This window comes from Ceratotherium simum, chromosome 18, assembly GCF_057802395.1.
Source record: "Ceratotherium simum simum isolate JZ-2026a chromosome 18, ASM5780239v1, whole genome shotgun sequence".
Classification (NCBI taxonomy): domain Eukaryota; kingdom Metazoa; phylum Chordata; class Mammalia; order Perissodactyla; family Rhinocerotidae; genus Ceratotherium; species Ceratotherium simum.
This window is the reverse complement of record NC_141917.1, coordinates 46,964,168-46,989,029: the sequence shown is the minus strand read 5'-3', so window position 1 is coordinate 46,989,029 and position 24,862 is coordinate 46,964,168. Positions and strand designations below refer to the sequence as shown.

Sequence of the window (24,862 nt, the reverse complement as noted above, 5' to 3'; positions counted from 1 at the left end):
GAATTCGAGTCATAGGTATAGAGTGATGACCTCATTTGTCCCTTTGAACAATTGCAAAGCAGACCACCAATTTCCAGGGGGAAAATTCTGAGCAGCAAAAGAACTTGGCCCTATGGCAAAGGACTCAAATTTTCAGTCTGACACAAAACAGAGAACTCAAATTCAAGGGAAAGACTACTCAACCAAAAGAACAGTACAGGAAGCTGAATCTGGGCTCGCTCCCAGCTCTTTATTGTTCTTCCACGCTGTCGACACTCTCTGTGGCCAAGAGCACTTATCTGGTTTTTAAATGTCTCTCCACTTGTAGAGGCTGTCCACTCGCTTCACGTCACGACCCACTTCTCCCAATCTTAGCAGCACCTCCAGATTCACGGTGCACTTGGAAGGGCCGACAGGGACTTGTCTATCTAGTCCAGCCAGGTTCCGGTCTCTGAATTACACAACTTCATGGACCCTTTTGCAGAGAAAGCGTGTGTGCGCGGGGCGGGCGGGGGGCGGGGAAGCCTGAGCGGGGCCCCAGCGGAGGCACGCCGCACGGCCAGGCCGCACCCGCCCCTGGTGTGCGCGCGCGGCGGGCCACGGAGGGCGGCCGACTCTGCGCCGGGCCGGGCGTGAGCCCACAGAGCTCTCCGCGGCAGGAGGTCGTGGACGGGAGGCGGGCCCCTCAGCCCACCGCCCGCCCCGCGGGCGGGCCCGGCGGCCCCGCCCCGCAGTTCCCGTCACGTGACGCCGCACCGGCCAATCAGCGCCCGCAGCGCGCAGGCTCGCGATTCAAACTGCGGCGCCGCCGGCTCTCGGCGATCGGCGCCGGCGCGGCCGCAGCCGCCCCGGCGAGCGGGCCATGGAGCACCGCATCGTGGGGCCCGGGCCGTACCGGGCCACCAAGCTGGTGAGTGAGCGTGCGGGGGCCTGGGCGAAGCCGCCGGCCCCCGGGATTCCCCGGCCGGGGCGCCGACCGCCTAGCGGTTGTCAGTCCTCGCTTCTCCAGGGCAGGCCGGGCCTGGGGCTGGAGGCGGGACGTGTTTCGGCTGGGGTGGCCGTTTTCTGGAAGATGCTCCAAGAAAGGCTAACGGGGCTTGGAGCCCAGCCTGCTGGGGGTGGGCGCAGCTTCGATCCCGAGACGTTGACTGGGTTCTCGGGTATCAACGGCGCCTCCCGATTTAAAGCGCCCGGAAGACCAGGGTGACACTCCCCACCCCCGCGCGCTTCGTCCTGGGGAATCCAGCGCCTGCACCCGGAGAGGAAAGACCCCGTCCGTGACCGCAGGCCACCCCCCCACGCTCTCCCTTCACGGCAGTGCGGGCGGGGCGTGTCTCCCTCCTGAGTGTCGCATGTGGTGACCCTTGAGATTCTTTCTAACGGTGCCTGGAGCAAAGGCGGATCTCCCTGGCCACGTTTCCGGCTCCTGGCGTTTGTGTTTCTGTCAGCACCGACCTGAATGAGGGGTTGGCCCGGAGGGATGGTCTGAAAGAGCCTTTGCAGACCCTGACGGTCCAGGGTGCAGGCTTTTCTCCTGGGAGAAGAGCTCAGAGTTCTGAGGCGTACTTGATTTCTTTGTGACCTGGAGCAAGTAATTTTAGTGATTTCTGTTTCAAAGGATTACCGTAATAGAACCAATGATGACAATTTGGTAATGTCCATGGCAGGTTTGTAAACGGCTTTTTTTTTTTTTGGTGAGGAAGCTTAGCCCTGAGCTAACATCTGTTGCCAATCCTCCTCTTTTTGCCCAGGAAGATTGGCCCTGGGCTAAGATCCGTGCCCGTCTTCCTCTGCTTTATATGGGACGCTGCCACAGCATGGCTTGATAAGCGGTGCGTCGGTCCCCACCCGGGATCCGAACCTGTGGCGAACTTAACTGCTACCCCACCAGGCCAGCCTCTTACATGGCTTTTTATAGAAGCTTAATGGTAATTTGGGTGGAAGGGACCTCTCTCCTTGGTCTGTCACCACGTCTGGCCACATCTAACTTGGGAATTAGTGTCATTGTTCTTTGCCCTCTAATGGATATCCAAGAAAAGATAGAAGCAGGGTGGGAGGACTTATTGCACTCATCTCTGCAAACAATCTACTACAGACACTCAGATGATTCATTCATTAAAAAAAAAATTCCACAAATATAAATTTAGGTTTTCCTTTGGGCTAGCCTCTAAGAGGTATGGATGGCGGTGGCAGGGAACAAATGGGGTTTTTAAAAAATAGTGTTTTCATATCTGTTTCCACTTCACAGTTGCCTCTACCATTTGAAGCCATCTGGGATTAGGGCTATTGGTAGGTCCAACTTTAGGGATGAGACAGAGATTGTGCTTTATTAGGGATTTTCAAAAACTTTACTCTCCTTTGTGGAGACCCTCCCCACCCCCGCCCCGTTTATTCTCAGCACTTAACCAAAGGAAACAGAGGGAGGCTCTGGATATTGGAGTAACTAGTTCTCATTCCTCCTGCTTTCGACTTAAGAAATTACATCATAGTGGAACTGTTTTTCATCTCATATTCACAGAATTGTATGAAATACCACTTTTCATAGATGCAGAGTGCCCGTGTATAAGACACTGCTTGATTCTGAGTCACACTAAAATATTACCAAAGGAATTTATAAAGGAAAGCGCTCTCTGTTCTCTAGAAGTCTTCAGTCCCCAGGAAGTGATAATTCAAATCAAGTTAAGCAAGACTGATCAAGTTAAGCAGAAAATTAAATTACATGAATAATAATGAAAATACCTCAATTTCACCAGAATTTCCCAGGTAGTCGATTCAATTCTCAACTCTATTCTACTTGAGAAACTTGATCTTCAGCTAAGATTTTGAAAACACGGAAAACAATAGCCATTTTTTTTTAAAAGTGAGAATTCCTGATTTATTAGTGATCTTGGTTCTTATTACAGGTGCTTTTCCCCCATTGTAAAATCCATAAATATTTCCCCAAGCATAATCATTCAGTTGTGCCTTAAAGCTTTTAGCAGGTAAATCGTGAAGTTTGTGACTAGTCTTTTTACTTATCTGCCCCAGCTCACCTTTGCTCCCTATGTCCCCCCTCTGCTGACCATTTCCCCTTCTCCCAACATCACCCTCATCCTAATCTTCAGGAAAAGCTTGGGAAAATCTCTTGGTGTACAAAGAGCAGGACTTTACTTCCTCCTTTCATGGCTTATTATATTTTCTCAAACCATGTACAGCTTCATTTTCTAAAGCACCAAAGTCTCATCTGAAAATAACATTTTATGGACTAGGTAAATTTTTATGCCAAAAGTCAAATGACAGACTCTATAAGTCAATTCATGATGAATATGGAAGCTAATTAGCAACTTGCTCATCTTCACTGAAATAGCTTTCATTTTTGTAACCCACAAATAATTTATTGTTTTATTTTATTTTATTTTTTGTGAGGAAGATCAGCCCTGAGCTAACATCCATGCCAATCCTCCTCTTTTTGCTGAGGAAGACTGGCCCTGAGCTAACATCTATTGCCAATCCTTCTCCTTTTTTCCCCCCTCTCTCTCCAAAGCCCCAATAGATAGTCGTACGTCATAGTTGCACATCCTAGTTGCTGTATGTGGGACGCAGCCTCAGCATGGCCAGAGAAGCGGTGCATTGGTGCGCGCCCAGGATCCGAACCCCGGGCGGCCAGTAGTGGAGCGCGCACACTTAACCGCCAAGCGATGGGGCTGGCCCCTAATTTATTATTTTAAAAGAAACGATCAAGAGAAAGAAAATTGCTTTTTCTGAAAATTGCTTAAATCTATTAATCCTTTCTTTGAACTTAATTCTGTGTTATCTATATCACCTGATGCAACTGGTCAACTTTAAAAAACTTCTAGCCGTCATTAAATCTGAGAGCTAGAATGGACTCTAAAGATTGTCTAGTCCAATTCCCTCATTTTATTGAAGCCTAAAGGGGTGAACTGACTTGGTCAGGTTTACACTGCTAGTATGTGGCAAGGCAAACTAGATCTAGAATTTGGTTGTCTCCAAACTCCCTGGCCAGGTGCTATATTATTATTATTATTATTTTTTTACGTAGGTGTATTTTTTTTTTCCCTTTTTCTCCCCAAGGCCCCCGTAGATAGTTGTATGTCATAGTTGCACATCCTTTCTAGTTACTGTGTGTGGGATGCCGCCTCAGCATGGCCGGACAACTGGTGTGTCGATGTGCGACCGGGATCCGAACCTGGTAGCAGAGCTCAAGCACTTAACCGCTAAGCCACGGGGCCGGACCCAGGTGCTATATTATTATAGCACCACTATCGTGGTACTTTTGATACTGAGAAGAAAGGAAATGGAATGAATATTCTGGGGAGAACAGGGAGCACATTTCAACACTCAGTGTTGTGTTTTGTAGTTTGGCTCATGATGTTAAGCAAAAACAGTTGTGTTGTATGATTCTTTATTCTTTAAAATAGGGGTCTGAAATAAATAAGTACAACAAAAGATGTCTTAATAATAAGACAAATCTGTTTTGTCCCCTTTGCAATAAAGATTATCTCTTTTAATGTAATATGTCATGTAAAAACATCACTTTCTCAAACTCTATCTTGTTCTTTGTTGACGGAGGATTTTTTTTTTCTAAATGTGACTGAAAATGGTGAGTTGTTTTAAAGATAACTTAATTCTTTTTAGTTCTTGGCAGAGTAGTTAAATAACCCCCTAATTGTATTTGGAAATAAGTGGGAGCAGACACCACGGTCCTCACTAAGTTTTGAAAGTCTAAAGTATTTCATGGACTGAGTAACTATAATTCATAATGACAAATGCCATTAAAAATCAAAATAAATAAATTCGAAATTCTTTTTATAAATTCTCTTAAAAAATTTTTTTTTTTTTGGTGAGGAAGATTAGCCCTGAGCTAACATCTGTTGCCAGTCCTCCTCTTTTTTTTTTTTATTGATGTTTTACTAGTTTTAACATTGTGAAATTTTGGGTTGTACATTTTTGTTTGTCCATCACCGTATATATGACTCCCTTCACCCCTTGTGCCCACCCCCCACCCCCCTTGCCCCTGGTAACCACAATACAGTTTTCTCTGTCCATGCGTGGGTTTATATTCCATGTATAAGTGAGATCATACAGTGTTTGTCTTTCTCTGGCGTATTTCACTTAACATAATACGCTCCAGGCTCCTCCATGTTGTTGCAAATGGGACGATTTTGTCTTTTTTTATGGCTGAGTAGTATTCCATTGTGTATATATACCACATTTTCTTAATCCAATCGTCATTCGGGGGACACTTGGGTTGCTTCCACTTCTTGGCTATGGTGAATAATGCTGCAATGAACATAGGGGTGCATAAGCCTCTTTGGATTGTTGATTTCAGGTTCTTTGGGTAGATTCCCAGTAGTGGGATGGCTGGGTCATAGGGCATCTCTATTTTTAATTCTTTGAGGAATCTCCGTACCGTTTTCCATAGAGGCTGCACCAGTTTGCATTCCCACCAGCTGTATATGAGGGTTCCTGTTTCTCCACATCCTCTCCAAAACTTGTTTTTTGTCTTGGTGATTATAGCCATTCTAACGGGCGTGAGGTGATATCTTAGTGTTGTTTTGATTTGCATTTCCCTGATGATTGGTGATGTTGAACATTTTCATGTGCCTATGGGCCATCTGTATATCTTCTTTGGAGAAGTGTCTGTTCATTTCCTCTGCCCATTTTTTGATCGGGTTGTTTGTTTTTTTGTTGTTCAGTTGTGTGAGTTCTTTATATATTATGGAGATCAACCCCTTGTCAGATGTATGTTTTGCAAATATTCTCTCCCAGCTGGTGGGTTGTCTGTTCATCTTGGCCAATCCTCCTCTTTTTGCTGAGGATGACTGGCCCTGGGCTAACATCTGTGCCCCTCTACCTCTACTTTATATGGGACTCCTGCCACAGCATGGCTTGACAAGCGGCAGGTCGGTCTGCATCCGGGATCTGAACCTGCAAACCCTGGGCCCCTGCAACGGAGCTTGGGGACTTAACGGCTACGCCACGGGGCCGGCCCCTAAATTCCCTTTTTTTAAAAAAGAGATATGGACCTTTGGTAAGGATTCTATTAGAAAATTTCTAGTGTGAAATGAAAACTAGCTGTCAACAGAACAGCTGAAAATCCAGTCGGAATCCTAATAGATTTTTTTCCTATGTAGGAGATGTGTTCAGTTGAAAGCTCATATAGAAGAGTAAAAGTGTGATAATTCAAAAAATTTTTTAAAAAGAAAACTTATAGGTGGTCTATCAGAGATTTAACGTTAGTATTGACTGACTGTAATCACAATGGTATAGTATTGCTCGGGAATAGAGAAACAGCTCAGTGGGATAGGGAAGAGAGTTCAGAAACAGAGTCAGGAAAGGTAATATGCAAGGTAACTTTGTAACAGGCCCGAAGAGTCCCATCGCTCCAGTTCTTGGTCAGTGTAAGAGAGGAATTCAGACACTGACACAACGGCAACAGCAAGCAAGCAAAGATTTATTAGAGGAAAGGTCAGATACACTCCAGGTGAGGAGCAGGCAGTGCCAGACAACACATCTGCCCTGTGTCTTGAGTTAGTTTTATTTTTATTTGGGCTGTTTAGAAGGGAATTAGCATTATCTGGTTATCTGCCAGTAGTGATTTTTCCTCCACCCACACGTTAGGAGGAGGAGTTCTTGATCTTCTAGGGGAATCTCCGGAACCGTCATGGCAGTCATCCCCCGTGGAAGGGGGGCTAATGCATATGGAATTTGTATGTAAATTAAAGAAAGGTCAGTGTCCTCTAGAGGTGTAGAGCAGACGGCTTTGTATGTGCTGTTTGTGCACCCGTTATTTTATCGATGAGGTTGATGGCCTCAGACTCCGGTGGTGGTGCCAGGCGGGTCTCAGTTCCCCTTTATCTGCATCTTGTGGGATGCCAGTAAGATGCTGTGCTGATGCAGCAAGGTCTCCAACTATGATCCCTCGCTCATGTCTACCTCGCTACCTATCTCAACTTAATATTTCAATTCAATGAGAAAAGGATGGCATAATTGCCTCTCCATTTGGAAGAAAATAGAGTTAGAGATCTCCTCCCTCCCACCATAAAAAATTCCAGTTGAGGATCAAATATTAAAAAAAAATCCCTCTAAAATATTAAAAGAGAGGCCGCCCGGTGGCGCAAGCAGTTAAGTGCGTGCGCTCCGCTTCGGCGGCCTGGGTTCCCCGGTTTGGATCCCGGGCGCGCACCAACGCACTGCTTGTCAAGCCATACTGCCGCGGCATCCCATATAAAGTGGAGGAAGATGGGCATGGATGTTAGCCCAGGGCCAGTCTTCCTCAGCAAAAAAAAGAGGAGGATTGGCAGATGTTAGCACAGGGCTGATCTTACACACACACAAAAAAAATATTAAAAAAAAATTTTGATAAATATTTCTAATACCTCAGGGTAGGGAAACTTTATTAAGAGAGTAAACCATAAAGCCATAAAGAAAAAAGATATATTTGTTTCCTTAAAACAACAGCATCAACGACAAAACCTTCATATATATGGCTAGAGACCACATAAATAAATTGATAAGCCAGGAGAAAACATTTCTAAAACATTTGAGAAAGGATTAATATTCCATATTTATTCATTCAATACATATTTATTAAACACAAGTACTATATGCCAGACATTGTCTTTGGGTGTGAGGATACTGAACTGAGCAAAATAGACTAACTTTCCTGACTTCTGTGCACTTAGATTTAAATTCTAGATTTAAACAGTTCTTAAAATTCATTAAAAAAGAAAGAAAGAGATAACCCAATAGAAAAATGGCAAGTCTCGGACTAAGAAATACAAATGACAAAAGATGAAGATAGGAAAATGCAAATAAAACATAGAGATATCATTTCTTGCACATAGACTGGCAGAAGTGAGAAGAATAATAACATCTGGTTATGGCCAAAGATAAGGCAGTAGGCTCGCACATTGTTGGTAGGAGTGTGAATTGCTACAACTGGTTTAAATATGCTGATACTCTTTAGAAATCTGTTCTATCAAAAATAAAGAAATAAAAGCATTGGTACTTTAGGTTATTCAAGGATATACTTATAAAACCACAAACTGGAAATGGCTGCATGCTCCTCAGTTAGAAAATGGCAAAGGGGCTGGCCCGGTGGTGTAGTGGTTAAGTTTGTGTGCTCTGCTTCCGTGGCCCGGGGTCCACAGGTTCAGATCCTGGCCACGGACCTGTGCACTGCTTATCAAGCCATGCTGTGGCAGGTGTCCCACATGTAAAGAGAGGGAGATGGTCACGGATGTTAGCCCAGAGCCAATCTTCCTCAGCAAAAAGAGGAGGATTGGCAACGGATGTTAGCTCAGGACTAATCTTCCTCAAAAGAAAAAAAAAAGAAAAGAAAATGGCCAAGTCAGTTATGGAACTCGTTCATTCATAAGAATGGGCTAGATCTATGGATATTGGCACAGAAAGATATCCATGGTATGATAAATGCAACAGCAAGTTGTACAATATGATTGATCTCGTTTCTTAAAAAAGGAAGCAAACAAAAATAAATAACACATTTACATACAAAGGGAAAAGTTCTGTATATGTGTGTATATGTTTGATAGTTATGTGGGATTGGAGAGACACAGGGCAGACTCTTGTATATACTTATACACTTAATTTGTTACAATGTGCATTATTACTTCTGTAATTAAAATAATGAGTAGAGGAACTGCTAAGCAGCCGAGTCAATTAATAGACATATTTATTTATATTTCAAAATATTGTGTCCTAGAGAGCCTTGTCTTTATTTTGTTTATGTAATTCATAAAGTACTATGCACTAAGTTCAGGTGATTATGATAATTCAATCAATATAAAATAAGTGAAAGTCTTTTTTATTAACCTTTCTTTTTTCCCACCTCCCAACATACTTGATCAGGACTAAAATGAAAGCTGGGTGTTAGTAGAGATTTAAAAACAAATTATTAGGGGCTGGCCTGGTGGCATAGCAGTTAAATGCGCGCGCTCCGTGTCGGCGGCCTGGGGTTCGCAGGTTTGGATCCTGGGTGTGGACCGATGCATGGGTTGTCAAGCCATGCTGTGGCGGCATCACGTATAAAGTAGAGGAAGATGGGCATGATGTTAGCCCAGGGCCAGTCTTCCTCAGTAAAAACGGGGATTGGCGTCGGATGTTAGCTCAGGGCCAATCTTCCTCACAAAAAATCCCCCCAAAAAACCAAATTATTAAAAATACCTGGAAATTGTTTAAACCTATGTTAATATTCATAGGTACTTGGCATAATGAAATGATCTCTTGAGGAGGAGACCATAGAACAGGATTTCAGATGTTATTCTGAGACTAAGTACCTGAGTGACGTGTGCCAATTTGTATGTCCTTCAAACTTCATTTTGCCCCAAAGTTCTTTCCAGCTCTAGAATAGATTGAACCCCATAATTCGTGTTAAGAGATTATCTTGGAAATTTTATATGTTATCCTTATCTTTAAGGAATGCCTTATCTTTTACAAAGGCCTTACGTAGCCAGGATTGCATTTGACCTCACAATAACCTGGTGAGGGCGGTGGGCAGAAGTGAAGTCAAGTCACCATTCATGAACTCTTCATGGGCTCTGTTTCTATTATTCATTATTTAGTTCTAGCCATTTGCTCTGCTTTTCCTCTGTTTACATACATTCCTTCTTTCATCCACTCACTTCCCTCCCCTCTCTCTTCCACATTCAATTTACCACCACAACCAGCCAATTCATATTTATCAACTTTCAGATTGGTAATCTAAAATAGTGATTGCTCTTAAGGAGGATTTTAATATATAAGCATGTGTGTGTGTATATGTATGTGTCTGTGTTTTGTTTTTAGCTTTTTATTAAATATAACATGACAGAAAGGTACACAAATTATAAATATACAGCTCAATGAATTTTCACAAAGTGAGGCACCCCATGTAACCAACACCCAGATCAAGAAATATAACATAACCAGCACTCCAAAGGGCCCCCTGCCCCACTCAGTCTCTACCTCCATAAAAATTAACCACTGTTATGATTTCTAATATCATGGATTAATTTTGCCTGCTTTTTAACTTTATGTAAATGGAATCATATAATATTTACTTTTCATATCTGGCTTTCTTATGTCAGTATTGTGTTTTATCTGTTAATCATCTTCGTTATTGCATGTAGTAATAGTTCATTCATTTTCATTGCTGTACAGCATTCCATTGCATGAATAAAACACAATTTATCTGTTCTTATATTGATGGACATTTGGATTGTTTTTGCCTATTAAGAACAATGCTGCTGTGAACAGTGTGTTTTTTGGTGAACATATATATGCATTTCTGTTGGATATATACTTAGGAATGGAATTTCTGGGTTATAAGGTGTGCATATATTTAGCTTTTGTAGATACTGCCAACCTGTTTTTCAAAGTGGTTTTACCGATTTATATTCCCTCCAGTAATGTATGAGATTTCCAGTTGCTCCACATTCTCACCAGCACTTAGTATTGCCTATCTTTTTCATTTTAGCTGTTCTGTAGGTGTGTAGTGGTATCGCGTTATGGATTTCTTTTGCATTTCACTGATAATTAGAATGAAAAATTTTTTCTTTTTGCTGAGAAAGATTAGCCCTCAGCTAACATCTCTGCCCATCTTCCTCTATTTTGTATGTGGGATGCCACCACAGCGTGGCTTGATGAGCAGTGTGTATGTCAGTGCCCAGGATTCGAACCTGCAAACTGCGGGCCGCTGAAGCAGAATACGAACTTAAACACTACGCCACCTGGCTGGCCCCTGCATTTCACTGATAATTAATCAGGTTAAACATCTTTGCCTATGTTATGGTAAATTTGGAGATCCTTTTATGTGAAGTGCCTGTGTATGACTTTTTCAATTTTTCTATTGGAGTGTCTGTCTTTTTTTTCTTGATTTGAATTTTTTGTTTTGTTTTGTTTTTGAATTTCTGGTTATATGTTATCTTACTGCGTGGCTTGCCTTGTTTCTGTGTGTATTTTTATTTTTTTTTATTTTATTATTTTTTTTTTGTGAGGAAGATCAGCCCTGAGCTAACATCCGTGCTAATGTTCCTCTTTTTTTTTTTTTTTTTTTTTTTTTGCTGAGGAAGACCGGCTCTGAGCTAACATTTATTGCCAATCCTCCTCCCTTCCACCCCCCCCAAAGCCCCATTAGATAGTTGTATGTCATAGTTGCACATCCTTCCAGTTGCTGTATGTGGGACGCGGCCTCAGCATGGCCGGACAAGTGGTGCGTCGGTGCATGCCTGGGATCCGAACCTGGGCCGCCAGTAGTGGAGCGCGCACCCAACCTCCAAGCCACGGGGCCGGCCTCTGTGTGTGTTTTTAAGAAGTTAAAAAAACCTTTAAAATCTGGACCAACTTAACTTGAAGCGTGGCTTATAACAGTGTCAAATGAAGAAAAAGATTAATATGCATAAGGCAAAAAGATGTTAGAATTTGGCCAGGAGGAAGACATGATTGAGAATCAGAGTGGAATTAAATTGTCTGAAGTTAGAAGGTGATTAAAAAATTGAGAATCAGAGTGGAATTAAATTGTCTGAAGTTAGAAGGTGATTAAAAAAAAGTAGAAAAGTGAAAGACCAATTAATCATTTATTATTGAATACCAACTGCGTGTGGTGCACTGTACTACATGTCCAGGGCGCATGCTTGCAACTGATCCTACTTCCGCCCTTTAAGCACCTGGTGTTGTATACTCAGAAATTATTACTGTGACTGAGAAAGTTAGCCATCAAACATAGAAGAGAAATGGGACAATCGTTACAGAGGTGGTTGGGCAGTAGAAAGTATGAAGAAAAGCCTGGAAGAAAAGTTCTGATCAGAAGGGAAAACAAAGACCTAATGCTGGGCGAAATAAAAAGAATATGCTCAGATTAGAACTCTGGTTGAAAGAAAAAGGTGAAATCAGAAAATCTGATTTCTATAAGAAGGGAGGTGAATAATAAAAGACTCAGGGTTTGTAAAGTGATATACTTGAAAGAGAAGAGAGAATGGTTATGAGAGTAAGACTATGAGATTTCAGGACTTTTAGGAGGACTGATGGGAAGCCTAGGGTCCTAAAAAGATGTTAGAGTAATTATGTAGGAAGAACACCATATGTGAACATTTCGTTTATTTTAGGGATGGCTGATGAAGGCCTGGGTGTCTAGGTTTTTTTTTTTTTTAAATAGGAAAATATTCTGCAGAGTTTTTAAGGATGCTTTGACATCAGGCACTATATCTTGTGCATCTCTCTTTTCCTCTCCCCATACAATACCTTTCATGTAATAAACAGTAAATATTTGCTGAATGAGGTGAAGTCATATTAAACATAGAGCTCCAAGAAGTGAATTATGCATGTTAGGCTCAGTTTTACCACTATTTTTGATATGTTTCTCATTAATGTAAAAATCCTTTAAGTTCACACAATAGCACAACTTGATGGTAATATCTCCAGTAAATATTTATTGAATGAATAAATGCATTTTTTAAAGTTACTTTTTCTTTAGAGTGTGAAGGTTATAAATTAAAAACTTTTAAGGCTCCATCTGTTATTAAGGCAGTCTTATAAATGGAAAAATTGCATTCATTGTGTTAAATATCTGGGATGTAATAACCTTTAAAAAAAATTCTTTGATTACTAAATGCCTTTCTTTCTTTTTTCCCCTAGTGGAATGAAACAGTTGAGCTTTTTCGCGCTAGGATGCCATTGCGGAAACATCGCTGTCGTTTCAAAAGTTATGAACGTTGCTTCACGGCGGCCGAAGCTGTGGACTGGCTACATGAGCTGCTGAGGTGCAGTCAGAACTTTGGCCCTGAAGTGACTCGCAAACAAACGGTCCAGCTGCTAAAAAAATTCCTGAAGAATCATGTTATTGAAGACATCAAGGGAAAATGGGGTCAGGAGGATTTTGATGACAACCGTCACTTGTATAGGTAATGACAAGTAAACCCTGCAGGGGAGGAAGGATGATGGGGAGGATGATGGATCTGGTCAGAGTCTGTTGAAGCTTCCTCGGGTGAAAGAATTTACCATGTTCCTTGGAGTGATGCTCTTACTTGTGATTTGTTGAGTGGAGAACTGAATGTGTCCTTACAGTAAGACCAATTGTAATGTTTCCTGGCTCCATCGAGCACCCCACAGCAGTCTCTTGTTGCAGTGACTTTTCAGTCAGGAAATCTTTTCATGCCTTTTGCATACCAGGGAGGAAGGCTACAATAGCTTAATACTCCTGGAGAATCTGAAAGGGTGAAACAGTAGCTCTGAGTTGGGCCTTTCTGAGCCATGAGAAGGTGTGTGTTCAGGGGGTTAGGGGCGCAGTGGGTCTGATCTTTAAGCAGAGCTCAGGGCCTATACAAAGAATTGTTCTCCAATTCCCTGAGGTCTCAGATTAATCCTGGCAATGCATGTCTGCTTTCCCCAAACATTTTTGTTCATGTTTCCATCTATTTTATGATTGGACACTTACCACCAGATAATCCAAGGGAAAATGGATGTCTCTCTGCTTGCACTTTCCTTCTCATTGCACACTAGGTTTTTTTATTTATGGGGGTGGAGGGGACCTACCTAAGATTCAGGGAATGGAAGAAGACTAAAGAGGAATGAAGTCACACAAGTCCAGAAAAGAGAAACTGTTGAGTTATCTACAGAGAGGCGTACCAAAGCGCTAAGAACCTGAGAGAGATTCAAAGAAGAGATGGAGAACATGGACCTTTAATATTTGCTTTCTCTTACTCCAACAGAAAAATAAGAAATGCTCTTTTATTTATTGCTGAGGAAGATTCGCCCTGAGCTAACATCTGTGCCAATCTTCCTCTATTTTGTTATGTGGGAGGCTGCCACAGCATGGCCACCAATGAGTGGTGTAGGTCTGTGCCTGGGAACCAAACCTAGGTCGGGAACTGAACCTGGGCCACTGAAGCGGAGCATACTGAATTTAACCACTAGGCCACAGGGCTGGCCCCAGGAATACTCTTATAACACATTTAATGAGGGTGTTTTGGTGCCACTGGGACCCATGGCTGTGAGCAGAGAAAACCTGGCTGTTTCCTACCTGAACCATTTCTTTGGTTTCTTCATGGACTAACTGCTGTGAGAGGCTACAGAGCAGCGTGAGAGTGGTCAGCAAGGCTAAGAACAGACAGTGCTGTACATTTAGAATCTAATTTCTCAGAGTTTCATCAGCAGTCTCCAGCTTCTAGAAAACAAGATTGTCATCTGGGCAATTAGTTGTCTCTCTATTTGGCAGTTATTTCCGGCTTGCTGATCCAACTTTTAATGAGGATCTTGGGTGATTTTAGCTTATTCTGGCCCATAGTGCTTGTTAGCATCAGGCAGTGGAAACTCTAGCCCTGGTTCCATATGCCTTCTCATTGGGGATTCTTAAGTGATTATTTCTCTTGGGAAATTCTAATTGCTTGTACCGTACCGTCAAGATTTAGCTAGAACACTTCTAAAAGATTCTCTGGGTGAGTAACTTCCAATCTGTTCTACTGTGACCTTAAATTGGATACTATCCATCGAGTCCCATGAGGGTTTTTTTTTTGTGAGGAGCATCAGCCCTGAGCTAACATCCATGTTAATCCTCCTCTTTTTGCTGAGGAAGACCGGCTCTGAGCTAACATCTATTGCCAATCCTCCTCCTTTTTTTCCCCAAAGCCCCAGTAGACAGTTGTATGTGATAGTTGCACATCCTTCTAGTTGCTGTATGTGGGACACCGCCTCAGCATGGCTGGAGAAGTGGTGCGTCGGTGTGCGCCTGGGATCCGAACCCGGGCCGCCAGTAGCAGAGTGTGCGCACTTAACCAATAAGCCACGGGGCTAGCCGCCGTGAGGCTTTAAGAGTCCTCCAGAGAGTAAAATAGGAGCCTGCTCTGGGAGCCGACCACCCAGCACTGACTGTTAGAGTGTGTTTCCCTTCAATATGAAGACTTACTCAAGTTTGTTATTAGTGCCATCAAATCGATTCTGACTCCTAGTGACCCTGTGTACAGCAGAGCCTTCCGGTGCTATATCAGACAGTGCTCCACTGCTGTTCATAGGGTTTTTATGGCCAATTTTTTCGGAAGTGGGAGGCCAGGTCCTTCTTTGTAGTCTGTCTAGTCTGGAGGCTCCGCTGACACTTGTCCACTATGGGTGACCCTGGTGGTATTTGAAATACTGGTGGCATAGCTTTCAGCGTCACAGCAACACGCAGCTGCCACAGTATGACACCCAACAGACGGGTGTTGTGGTTCCCCGATGGGGAACTGAACCCAGGCGGCAGCAATGAGAGTGCTGAATCTTAAGCACTAGACCACCGGGGCTGGCCACGTAATCATATATCCCCCTTGAAAACAGAGTGCACAGACAGACTAAATTCATCCATTAAATAATGATTTTTTGCCCAGTTTCTCTTATGAAATACTTGTGAGTCATAATGAGAACAGTATTTTCTTGCATTATTTACCACCTGAAAACTCATAGCTTTCCGTTTTCCTGAGTGGAAGTTCTGTAAGTTAACCATTGATGTTTGCCAACTTCTCAGATTAATTTGGGATGAAATCTATGTAGACGTGTAAATCATTTGTGAAGGGGCATGTGCCTTGAATGGAGAGTGAGCTGATGAGTGTGGAGCAGCTGTTGCACACATGCAGCTTCTGGGACCGGTGTGCAGGGTCCTCACAGCTGCAGACCAGTGCTCCAGGGAAGAATGGGGGCTGATTGCTTTTCGTAGCTGAATAGTACTACTGCCAGATTACAATGAAAGCAGACGAGGGAGATCAGGAGCTGGAGGCAGGTTAGATGTGAAAATAGATGGAGAGTCAATAAGGTGCAGAAATTTCAGAACATGCTTTTAAATATCAAGGTTTATGGAAGAGGAGCCTTTATAAGTAGTATCAACAGGTATTGAGAGCTCTTGCTGGGAAGAAAGGAACTAACAGTCTACAGCACCTGTGATGTGCCAGACTCGTCACATAATTGTCATTTAACTCAACACCTGTTGATGTAGTGGTATTATCCTAATTTTAAAGATTAGGAAATTAATAAGGCCAAAGTTACTAACTTCGCCAAAGTCACTCAGCTAGTAGTGGAAGTCGGGATTTGAATTGAGGTCTCTCTCTGAAGCCTGTGCTCTGTGGTATGCCATACTGCCTCCATTTCCACAGCAGGAAGTTGACTTAACTTATTAAATAAATTAGTGAGTGAATGAGTAAACACAGAATAATAAACAAGAAACATTTGGTGTAGTCAACACAGAATTCCAGTAACGTATTACTATGTAATACATATTAAATGATCAGCTGTCTTCTTCAAGAAGTTCTCAACTAAAGGAGGTAAGGTAAACATAATCAGCCTGTATTTATAAATACAGCAGGGAATAGGTGGTTTCCTGGGTGTGGAGTTAGAGAAAGGCATAATTAGAGAAAGCTACATGAAATATAAAGGCTCTTACAGTATTTTTTAAAGATAGAAATTATATATATATACACACACACACACATTAGAGAATTTTATAACAGAAATGATGAGTCAAGCTTTTTTTTTGGAATGTGTCAAATCTTATTTCTAGTTTAGAAAAATGTATGTCGTATTTGTTCTGTGACTGCATTTACATTTGTTAACCATGAATTTTTTCCTCAAGAATCAAAGAGTTAAGTATAGAAAATAGAAGGAGATAGTGAATTTTACTGCATAGGAAAGGAAAGCAAGATCAATGTTTGAATGTCCGTAATAATCAGAGGAGACATTGCAGAGAAGTGCCCAGAGCTATTTACGGAACCACTTCTTTCCTGCTACTAATCCCGATGACTAGAAAGAGTTCTGGATGTGCTGCTGGTGAAGACAGTTTTAGATTTCACGGAAAGGCCCTCGTAGTTGAGCCAGATGCTGTCGTTTGTGTCTACCAAGCTTCGTGGCCCTAGACTTCTGATGAGGAGAATCAGTTACACCACCTTGTATTTTTACACGAAATTTCAGTTTGTGAAGCAGCTTCCCTTCCATGATCTCATTGGATCTTCATGACAACCCTGTAAAGTGGACAGGGTGGGTATTTCATCCTCAGAGAACCAGACATTTTTCTCTTTGAAGCATCTAGACAAAACACCAGGCATGTTCTAGTTAAAGAAATTCTGTAGTGATCATTGAATCTGCCTATATATGTATGTGAACATATGTAGGATTATGTAGGATTATTTAAACCTAATGTAATTGGCTATATAAAAATAGAAGTGTATTTTGATAATTGCTTGTTTTGGGCTATTTAATGAGGGAAGTGTTGGGCCCGTCCTAGAGCTTCAGCAGGATGGGGTTCCTCAGTCTGGAGCCTACACCTGGCCCTTGCCCTCTCTTGTTACTGATGCTGTCTCTGGTGGGTGGTTGTACCAGAGGTGGTGTTCCAGTGTACAGAGAGGACTTCACTGGCTCAGGTGTGGTGGTTGCCATGCAATGTGTAGGGAACCATTTCCCTTTATTCTCCTGTCTCTCCCTGTTGCTTTTTTTCTGTCTTCTTTGTTTCTACCTCTTTATGCGTGTCACTGTCATGTTCCTACTTCTTTTTCCTTTTCTTTTCCTCCTACTTCATTTCTCTCTCTTTTTCTTTCTGTCTTTTCCCCCTTATATTTGCTTTTTTTCTGGCTTATTTCCAAAATACTGATTTTAATTTGAACCTAAAATTTGTTCTGTAGATATTGCCAGCTTTATTGAATAATGTTACTTTCACAGTTCTTAGTTTAAAAAACAGAGGAATCATGCTACCTGGTTTTAAGACTTGCTGTGTAAAGCCACAGTAATGAAGACTGTGGTGTTGGTGAAAGGCTGGTCACTTACATCAGTGGAACAGAATAGAGTCCAGAAATGCACAAAAATGGCCAATTGATTTTTGACAGGTGTAAAAGCAATTTAAAGGAAAAAGATTAGTCTTTTTGGCAAATGGTGTTGGAACAATTAATTGGACATCTGTCCATCTGTATGCAAAAAATGAACCTCAGTCTAAACCTCATACTTTATACAAAAATTAATTCAAAGTAAATTATAGATTTAAATGTAAAACTATAAAAATTTTGGAAAAACAGGAAAAAATCTTCATGCTGTGGGGCTAGGCAAAAAGTTCTTAGATATGACACCAAAAGCATGATTCATAAAAGGAAAAGCATGATTCATAAAAGGAAAAACATGGTAAATTGGACTTTATCAAAATTAAAAACTTTTGCCCTGTGAATGACACGATTAAGAGGATGAGAAGACAAGCTACAGATGGGGAGAAAATATTTGCAAGCCATATATATGCCAGTGGACTGGTATATTTAATATTTATATTTATATATTATATACTAATATTGTATATATTTATATTTATATATTAAGAATATATAAAGAGCTTACAAAACTAAGCAGTAAGAAAACAAACAATCCAATTAAAAAATGAACAGAAGGCTTGAATAGACACTTCACCAAAGATACAGATAGCAAATAAGCACTTGAAAAGATGTTTAACATCATTAGCATTAGGGAAATGCAAATTAAAACCATGATGAGATACTACTACATATCTATTAGAAGGGCTAAAATAAAAATACAACATCCAGAGCTGGTGAGGATGTAGAGCGATTGGAAATCTCATCCGTTGCTAGTGGGGAGCCTAGACTGCTAGGTAGTCACTTTAGAAAACAGTTTGGCAGGTTTTATTTTTGGGAATTCTTTTGAAGTTAAACATACCTACCATATGACTCAGTAGTCCTGCTCCTAAGCATTTACCACAGAGAAATGAAAACTTACATTCACACAACAACTTGTACATGAATATTTATAGCAGCTCTGTTAATAATTGCCAATAGCTGAAAACATCCCAAACTTCTTCAATGGGTGAATGCATAACGTATACCGAGAAAAAAAAAAAATCAATTTTACTATATGCTGATGACTTTTTTTAATACTGGAGATTTGAAAAGTCTCTATTTGTACCTCTAGCAAGGGGAATCTGAATTTACATTGGTTTGAAGTAGATGGCTCTTTAGTTATTTTCTGTGATTCTGGGAAAAATTCTTCGTTAGTACCCTCTAGGTCTTTTGAAGGGAACGGTTTTTAGGAACTTCTTCAAGTTAAGGGACTATTGGCTCCCTCTAGTGGATGTCTTTTGTTTTCATACTGAAGCTCAAAATTGAGTGTGATTTTCGTTTTTATTCATTTCATCAAATCCTGGGTTCTTGTGTGTAATAGTTGGATAAATATCTTGGCCTTTGTAGGCATCAGTTTTTTCATCTAAAATTGTAGGAATGGACTAGATCTTTAAGGTCTTTCTTTGTGTGTGTATGTGAGGAAGATTAGCCCTGGGCTAACATCCGTGCCCATCTTCCTCCACTTTATATGGGACGCCGCCACAGCATGGCCTGACAAGCGGTGCATGGGTGCGCGCCTGGGATCCGAACCTGCGAACCCCGGGCCGCCAAGGGGGAGCACGCGGTTAACCACTACGCCACCGGGCTGGCCCCTAAGGTCTTTTTTAATTCTAAACTTTTATGATTCAAAATATTGAGTACTTATCACCTGTGTTTCCCAATCCAAGGCAATGAAGGAGATAGAAAAGAAATATAACATGATTCTTTTCCTTCCCAACTTTGCTATCTCTATTGAGAGAGAGTATACATACATGAAAAAGTAGCAGAACCAAGGCAGTATTTAATTAACCAAAATGAACCTGTAACAAATAATAAATTAGAGGTTCTACACTGACAGTCCTTGGGTTGACACATCTATTTTGTCGGGCTGGCATAGTATTTTTAGTCATTAAAATTTTCTTCTCTCATTTTTATTTTTCAATTTCGTGTATTTTGTGAAGGTAATACTTTCACCTGGTTCAAAATTTACAAAGTACAAAAGAGTATATACAATGAAAAGCTCCCTTCTACCTCGCTCCCCCAGGAGAGTTTAGGGCTGGAACTTGGATTGGATCTTTCTTATTTTTATTACCTTTATTCTAAAGTTATGTTGCTTTTTTGTATCTTAAATGCCAGTTTGTCCTGCGTGAGAAAAAGCCAAGTAACTTTCACATGCACAATAGAAGAGAGTGAGGAGCAGAGGGAGGAAGAACAGAATAGACAATGCTTTATTCTTATTTTTCCCATGTAAAATCTTAAGCAAAAAATATAGAAAAATCACAATGTTAACAGTCATTATTTCTGGGTAGAGGGTTAAAAAAACAGCATAAGTTATTTTCTCTCCTCTTAATTTTATACGAGTATATATTGTTCTCATTTTCAGATTTTTTAATCATTCCAGTAAAAGGTGACTAAATCGTATTGTTTGAAAGTTTACAATGACAGGATGAGTTCTTTTTTGTCACCTCTACCTCTATACCACTATCCTTCCTGCTTTCTGGAGAGTCAAAATTCACCTGGAAGAGAGAAGGCACAAAAGTAGCCAAAAAATCTTGGACACCAGGACATTTTGCTTTCTCAGAAACTAAAATATCATAAAGCTATAATTCAAATAGTGTAAAAATAGAATTGGAGTAAATAAATATGGAACTGAATAGAATATAGAAAAAACAAACTCTCCACCCAGGTCCCTCCATCAGAGGGGCCTAATGTTATTAGCTTCTAACACAGTGTCTTAAAAAATTATGAACCTGAAAGTCTTTTTTTTCCAGTTTATTGAGCAATAATTGACACATTTCACTGTATAAGGCACATGGCACCTGAGAGTCTTGAGATGGGGCAAGCCCACTGCAGTTGCCCCACTCCCCACCATTTCCCTACGTGATCCCACACTGTATCGTGATTCTGCTGTCTGCCTGGCCAGTGCAGGAATTGTGTCTGTGACCCAGTGGGTGTGGACCGGAGGGTTTTGAGACCTCCTGGAGGAGGGGGTGGAAAACTTCAACCTGGGTCTTGAGAATGGGGTAGAATACAGATGATAAGAAGGGATGGGAAGAAGGAGGAGGTTTCAGCTGACAAGGATCACAAGACCAAGGCTCACAGTCAGAAATGCATAAGTCAGCGCTACAGGGAGAAGAGGGAGGAGACTGACCAGGCGGCAGAAGAAGTTTCAGGTCAGAAAGTCATAGGGAGGGCCGGCCCCGTGGCTTAGCGGTTAAGTGCGTGCGCTCCACTGCTGGCGGCCCGGGTTCGGATCCCGGGCGCGCACCGACGCACCGCTCCTCCGGCCATGCTGAGGCCACGTCCCACATACAGCAACTAGAAGGATGTGCAACTATGACATACAACTATCTACTGGGGCTTTGGGGGAAAAATAAATAAATAAAATTTAAAAAAAAAAAGAAAGTCATAGGGATAAATTTGGTGGAGTTTCTTTTTTTTTTTTTTTTAAAGATTTTATTTATTTATTTTTCCCCCAAAGCCCCAGTAGATAGTTGTCTGTCATAGCTGCACGTCCTTCTAGTTGCTGTATGTGGGTCGCGGCCTCAGCATGGCCGGAGGAGCGGTGCGTCGGTGCGCGCCCGGGATCCGAACCCGGGCCGCCGGCAGCGGAGTGCACGCACTTGACCGCCAAGCCATGGGGCCGGCCCTGGTGGAGTTTCTTAAATACCTGGCGGTCGAGTAAACTTTTATTTTAAAAGGAGAAAGCAGCCAAGGTCAGTGTTTTGAGGAGGAATGAAGTGGCTTCTAGAATAGAATTGAATGAATAGTAGTAACAGAATAGACTGTAAGGCAGAGAAACTGGTGAGATTTTTAGGGTAATTGTGGGGGTGATGTTGCCTGGATGAGAACGCTAGCTGTGGGGCTGAAAAGGAAGCAAGGGCCCACATTTTATAGCCAAATTCCAGGCTAGACCCTGTAACTCCCCTGTAGGCTTTAAGATTTGTCTGAAGTGTGATTTTTTAAAAAAGTATTATTCATTAATCCAAAATTGCTATTTTCATTTAGAATCTTTATTAATGTTTAGCATTTTCTGTTACTGAGGCCTGGAATGTAACTCCAGTCTTTTTCCAGGCAACTGTCAGTCCGTAATACCTTGTAGTTCTTCAGACACATCTGCCCTTAGTGGGCTTCTGAGTCTTTGGGATGGCTTTGTTCCTATTTAATGTCTCTAGGAGTTTGGAGCCTCTGGAGCTGGGTGAGTGTCTCAGAGTCTGTGTACCCATCCCTCCCACAAGGTTCAAGGATGGATGTCCAGGTTGCAGTGTCAGAGTTGTGGGGTAATGATGAAAAAAATACATGGTGGACATCTGACTTTTTTTGCTGCCAAGCATTCTAAACTCCTTTTGTATTTTGTGGGATTCCCTGATGGTGTGAGCTGGTGGGAGGCAGGGCCCGTCCCCCCCACCCCCCATGAAAGCCTAGGTCGGGGAGACACTCCCTCTTCACTCCTCTAGCAGTTAGGGTGCAGGTGCATGTCCTGCTTTGGGCAGTTGGTATGTTCCTCTCTACCACTGTGAATCTTCAGTGAGGGATGCACTGGGGAAGGGCAAGTTAGAATTTTTTGTGATAGCATGGTGGCCTGCGGGAGCAAGGACAGAAGTGCGTCGAGGCAGAGGCACCCAGAGGCCATGGTGCCAGCAGTGGCTTTCACACCGACTGTCACTTGTGGCTCCTGCTCTGTGTGCTGTGTGGCCTCCTTTTCCCAATTGTCCCAGCTTTTTTTTTTTCTTGCTGATCCTGCTTCTCCAGCTCTCCTATTGATTTTGTCACCTACTTGGATATCTGCAAATTCTTTTCTGGTTAAATTAACCGGAATTGGTTTCTGTTTCCAAGAACTCAGACTGATATAACAAGCAATGCCTGTAGAGGGAGCAAAACTGGGACGACATTTTGGGCCTAGGACATGGTTGCACGATTATTGTGTGTATATGGACTGCCTGAAAGCACAGCAACAGATCAGACGGGCCCCGGCCCGCAGCCATCTGAGATACAGGGATGGATCCGCGCTCAGGGTCCTGGCAGTCCCTGACGCACAGGGGCAGAATCCACTAATAATTAGTAGGCTGGTTACACCTGCCCCGGGGCTGGAAGTTCTTTATTGGGCTGGTAAGTCAACTGATTCTGAGGTTACATTATTACTGTCATCTTTGGATGTAAAGGATGCCAATACATGTAGAAGTACATGTGGGTGTGTTAAATAGAGTGTTGAAATAGGCTGTCCTGACTCACAAAAGGCAACTCCTGGTTACTGATAATCTTTTGTTTTGCAACATCCTGTTTTAGACTTTTTGATGATTAACTTGTGAAAATTTCAAACCCAGGATTTATCCTTCTATCTTGGCCCTTCATTTGTGGTTATAGTTCCTGTGTTTAACGTTCTCTGTCATGTTTCTTTGTCTCTTCCCTTTGTATATATATATTTTTTATCCACGTGGTCTTCACCAACTTGCACTTAAAATTCTTTTTTTCTTTAATCCTTACTCAGGCTTCTTTCCTATGAATTCGTGATGCCTAATGATTATCATTAATAGAGAATGGAGCTTCGTTAATAGGGAATGGAGCAATGGAATCCAGAAAAATCAAAGGAGCATGGCTCAGTGAATGCTCCCATTTTAGACAGAAGAGAAAGCTCTTTTGGCTAGAGAAGGTGGATTTAACAGGAGTAGTTCTCAAATACTGTTGACCCTGAAACAAAATAATAAAGATCATGTAGTCATCAACTAGGTTTTCTCAGTTAATCCTAAACCATAACTTTTTGAGAAGGGTGGGAACTTGCCTTGAGATACAGGTTATAAGACTAAATACATAAAAGTCGTTGACAGGTGGTGCATAGCACTCTCTGAATTTGAGGAGCTGATAAGCTTGCAAAATGCAAGTGGGAAAGGCCACACAGATGTTTTACGTGAGTATCAGAGAGCATAGTCTATTTAAGCATTTTTGTGCAACTGTTGTCCAGTCAGCATTTCCCTGGTTGCCTGATTAATACTGCCATTCTGGCCTCTTCTTAGCGCTGTGTAGTGTGTTTTGGGGTCGGTGTTAATTAGATCCTCACATATGCCGCTTCTCCCTGTCCTCCTCTCTTCCCGCCTCCTTTTCCTTTCTCCAGCATTAAGGAGTGCCTACTATTTACCAGGCACAGCGCTAAACACTGGTTACATGACCCTATCTTCAGAGAGTTAACGGTTTAGTTAGGAAGACAGATAAATCAGTTCACATTCTCAGGATGTGAACTCAGTGCTCTGGGAGGACTGAGGAATCACCTCTCCTGGAGTAAGTCAGGGAATGTTTTGCTCCAGAGGTGACACTTGGGTTGAGTCTTGATGCGTCAGTAGCTGTTTGCCAGGCAAGGAAGGGGAGGGGTCGATCAAGGTGGAGGGAATCGTGTATAAAAGCAGTCGTCATAAGTGAGCTTGGAGGATGTAAGAACATGTTGGGTGTCATTACACGGGGAGTGGTTGAAGATAAGGCTGTGAAAGAATTTGCTTTTATCTGTGACCCCCATACCCAGCACAATGCCTCGTATTCATTGAGAAAGAAGTTCAAAGGTTAGTGAGTGAGGTGTTCTCTTTTTACTGGGAAGGAGTTAAGCAATAGTCACCCTACCTCTATTCCTAAGTTAAAGTGGCTCAGTCCTTTCCCACATCAAATGAGCTGTGGTTAAGGGTAACGTGAGCTCAGCAATAGAAGGACTATATGAGTCCATATAATGAGTTTGAATCCCGTCTCTCAGTTCCTGCTACCCATGTGATCTTAGAGAAATTGCTTACCTTCTCTGAACCGCCGTGTCCTCATCTGCAAAGTAAGGATACTAACATTTCTGTCTTGAGGATATACTGGTCACTTAGCCTGGACTTAGGTGTTTACCAGGTTTCCTGCAACAGTTAGTATGAAAATTGGATGTGCCAGTTGTTGGAGATACAGTGGGAACAAGACAGACAAGGTCTTTGCCCCAGTGGAGCCTTTTCAACAGGCAGGTAAATATTCCTATCTTTCTGGTCCCACTAGACCAGGGGTCAGCAGACTTGTCTGTTAAGGGCCAGGTAGTAAATGTTTGCGGGGCA

General features: G+C 42.2%; 1 protein-coding gene across 1 annotated transcript in view; it reads left to right on the top strand.

The window, feature by feature from the left end:
• The first annotated feature begins 771 nt into the window (after positions 1-771).
• Positions 772-24,862, top strand: part of DEPDC1B (DEP domain containing 1B) — a 75,735-nt gene continuing 51,644 nt past the window's right edge. The window contains exons 1-2 of the mRNA XM_004422853.3: positions 772-889; positions 12,613-12,878. Coding sequence (XP_004422910.2) covers positions 842-889; positions 12,613-12,878 — 314 coding nt within the window. The 5' untranslated portion in view covers positions 772-841. The remainder of the gene's footprint in view (positions 890-12,612; positions 12,879-24,862) is intronic.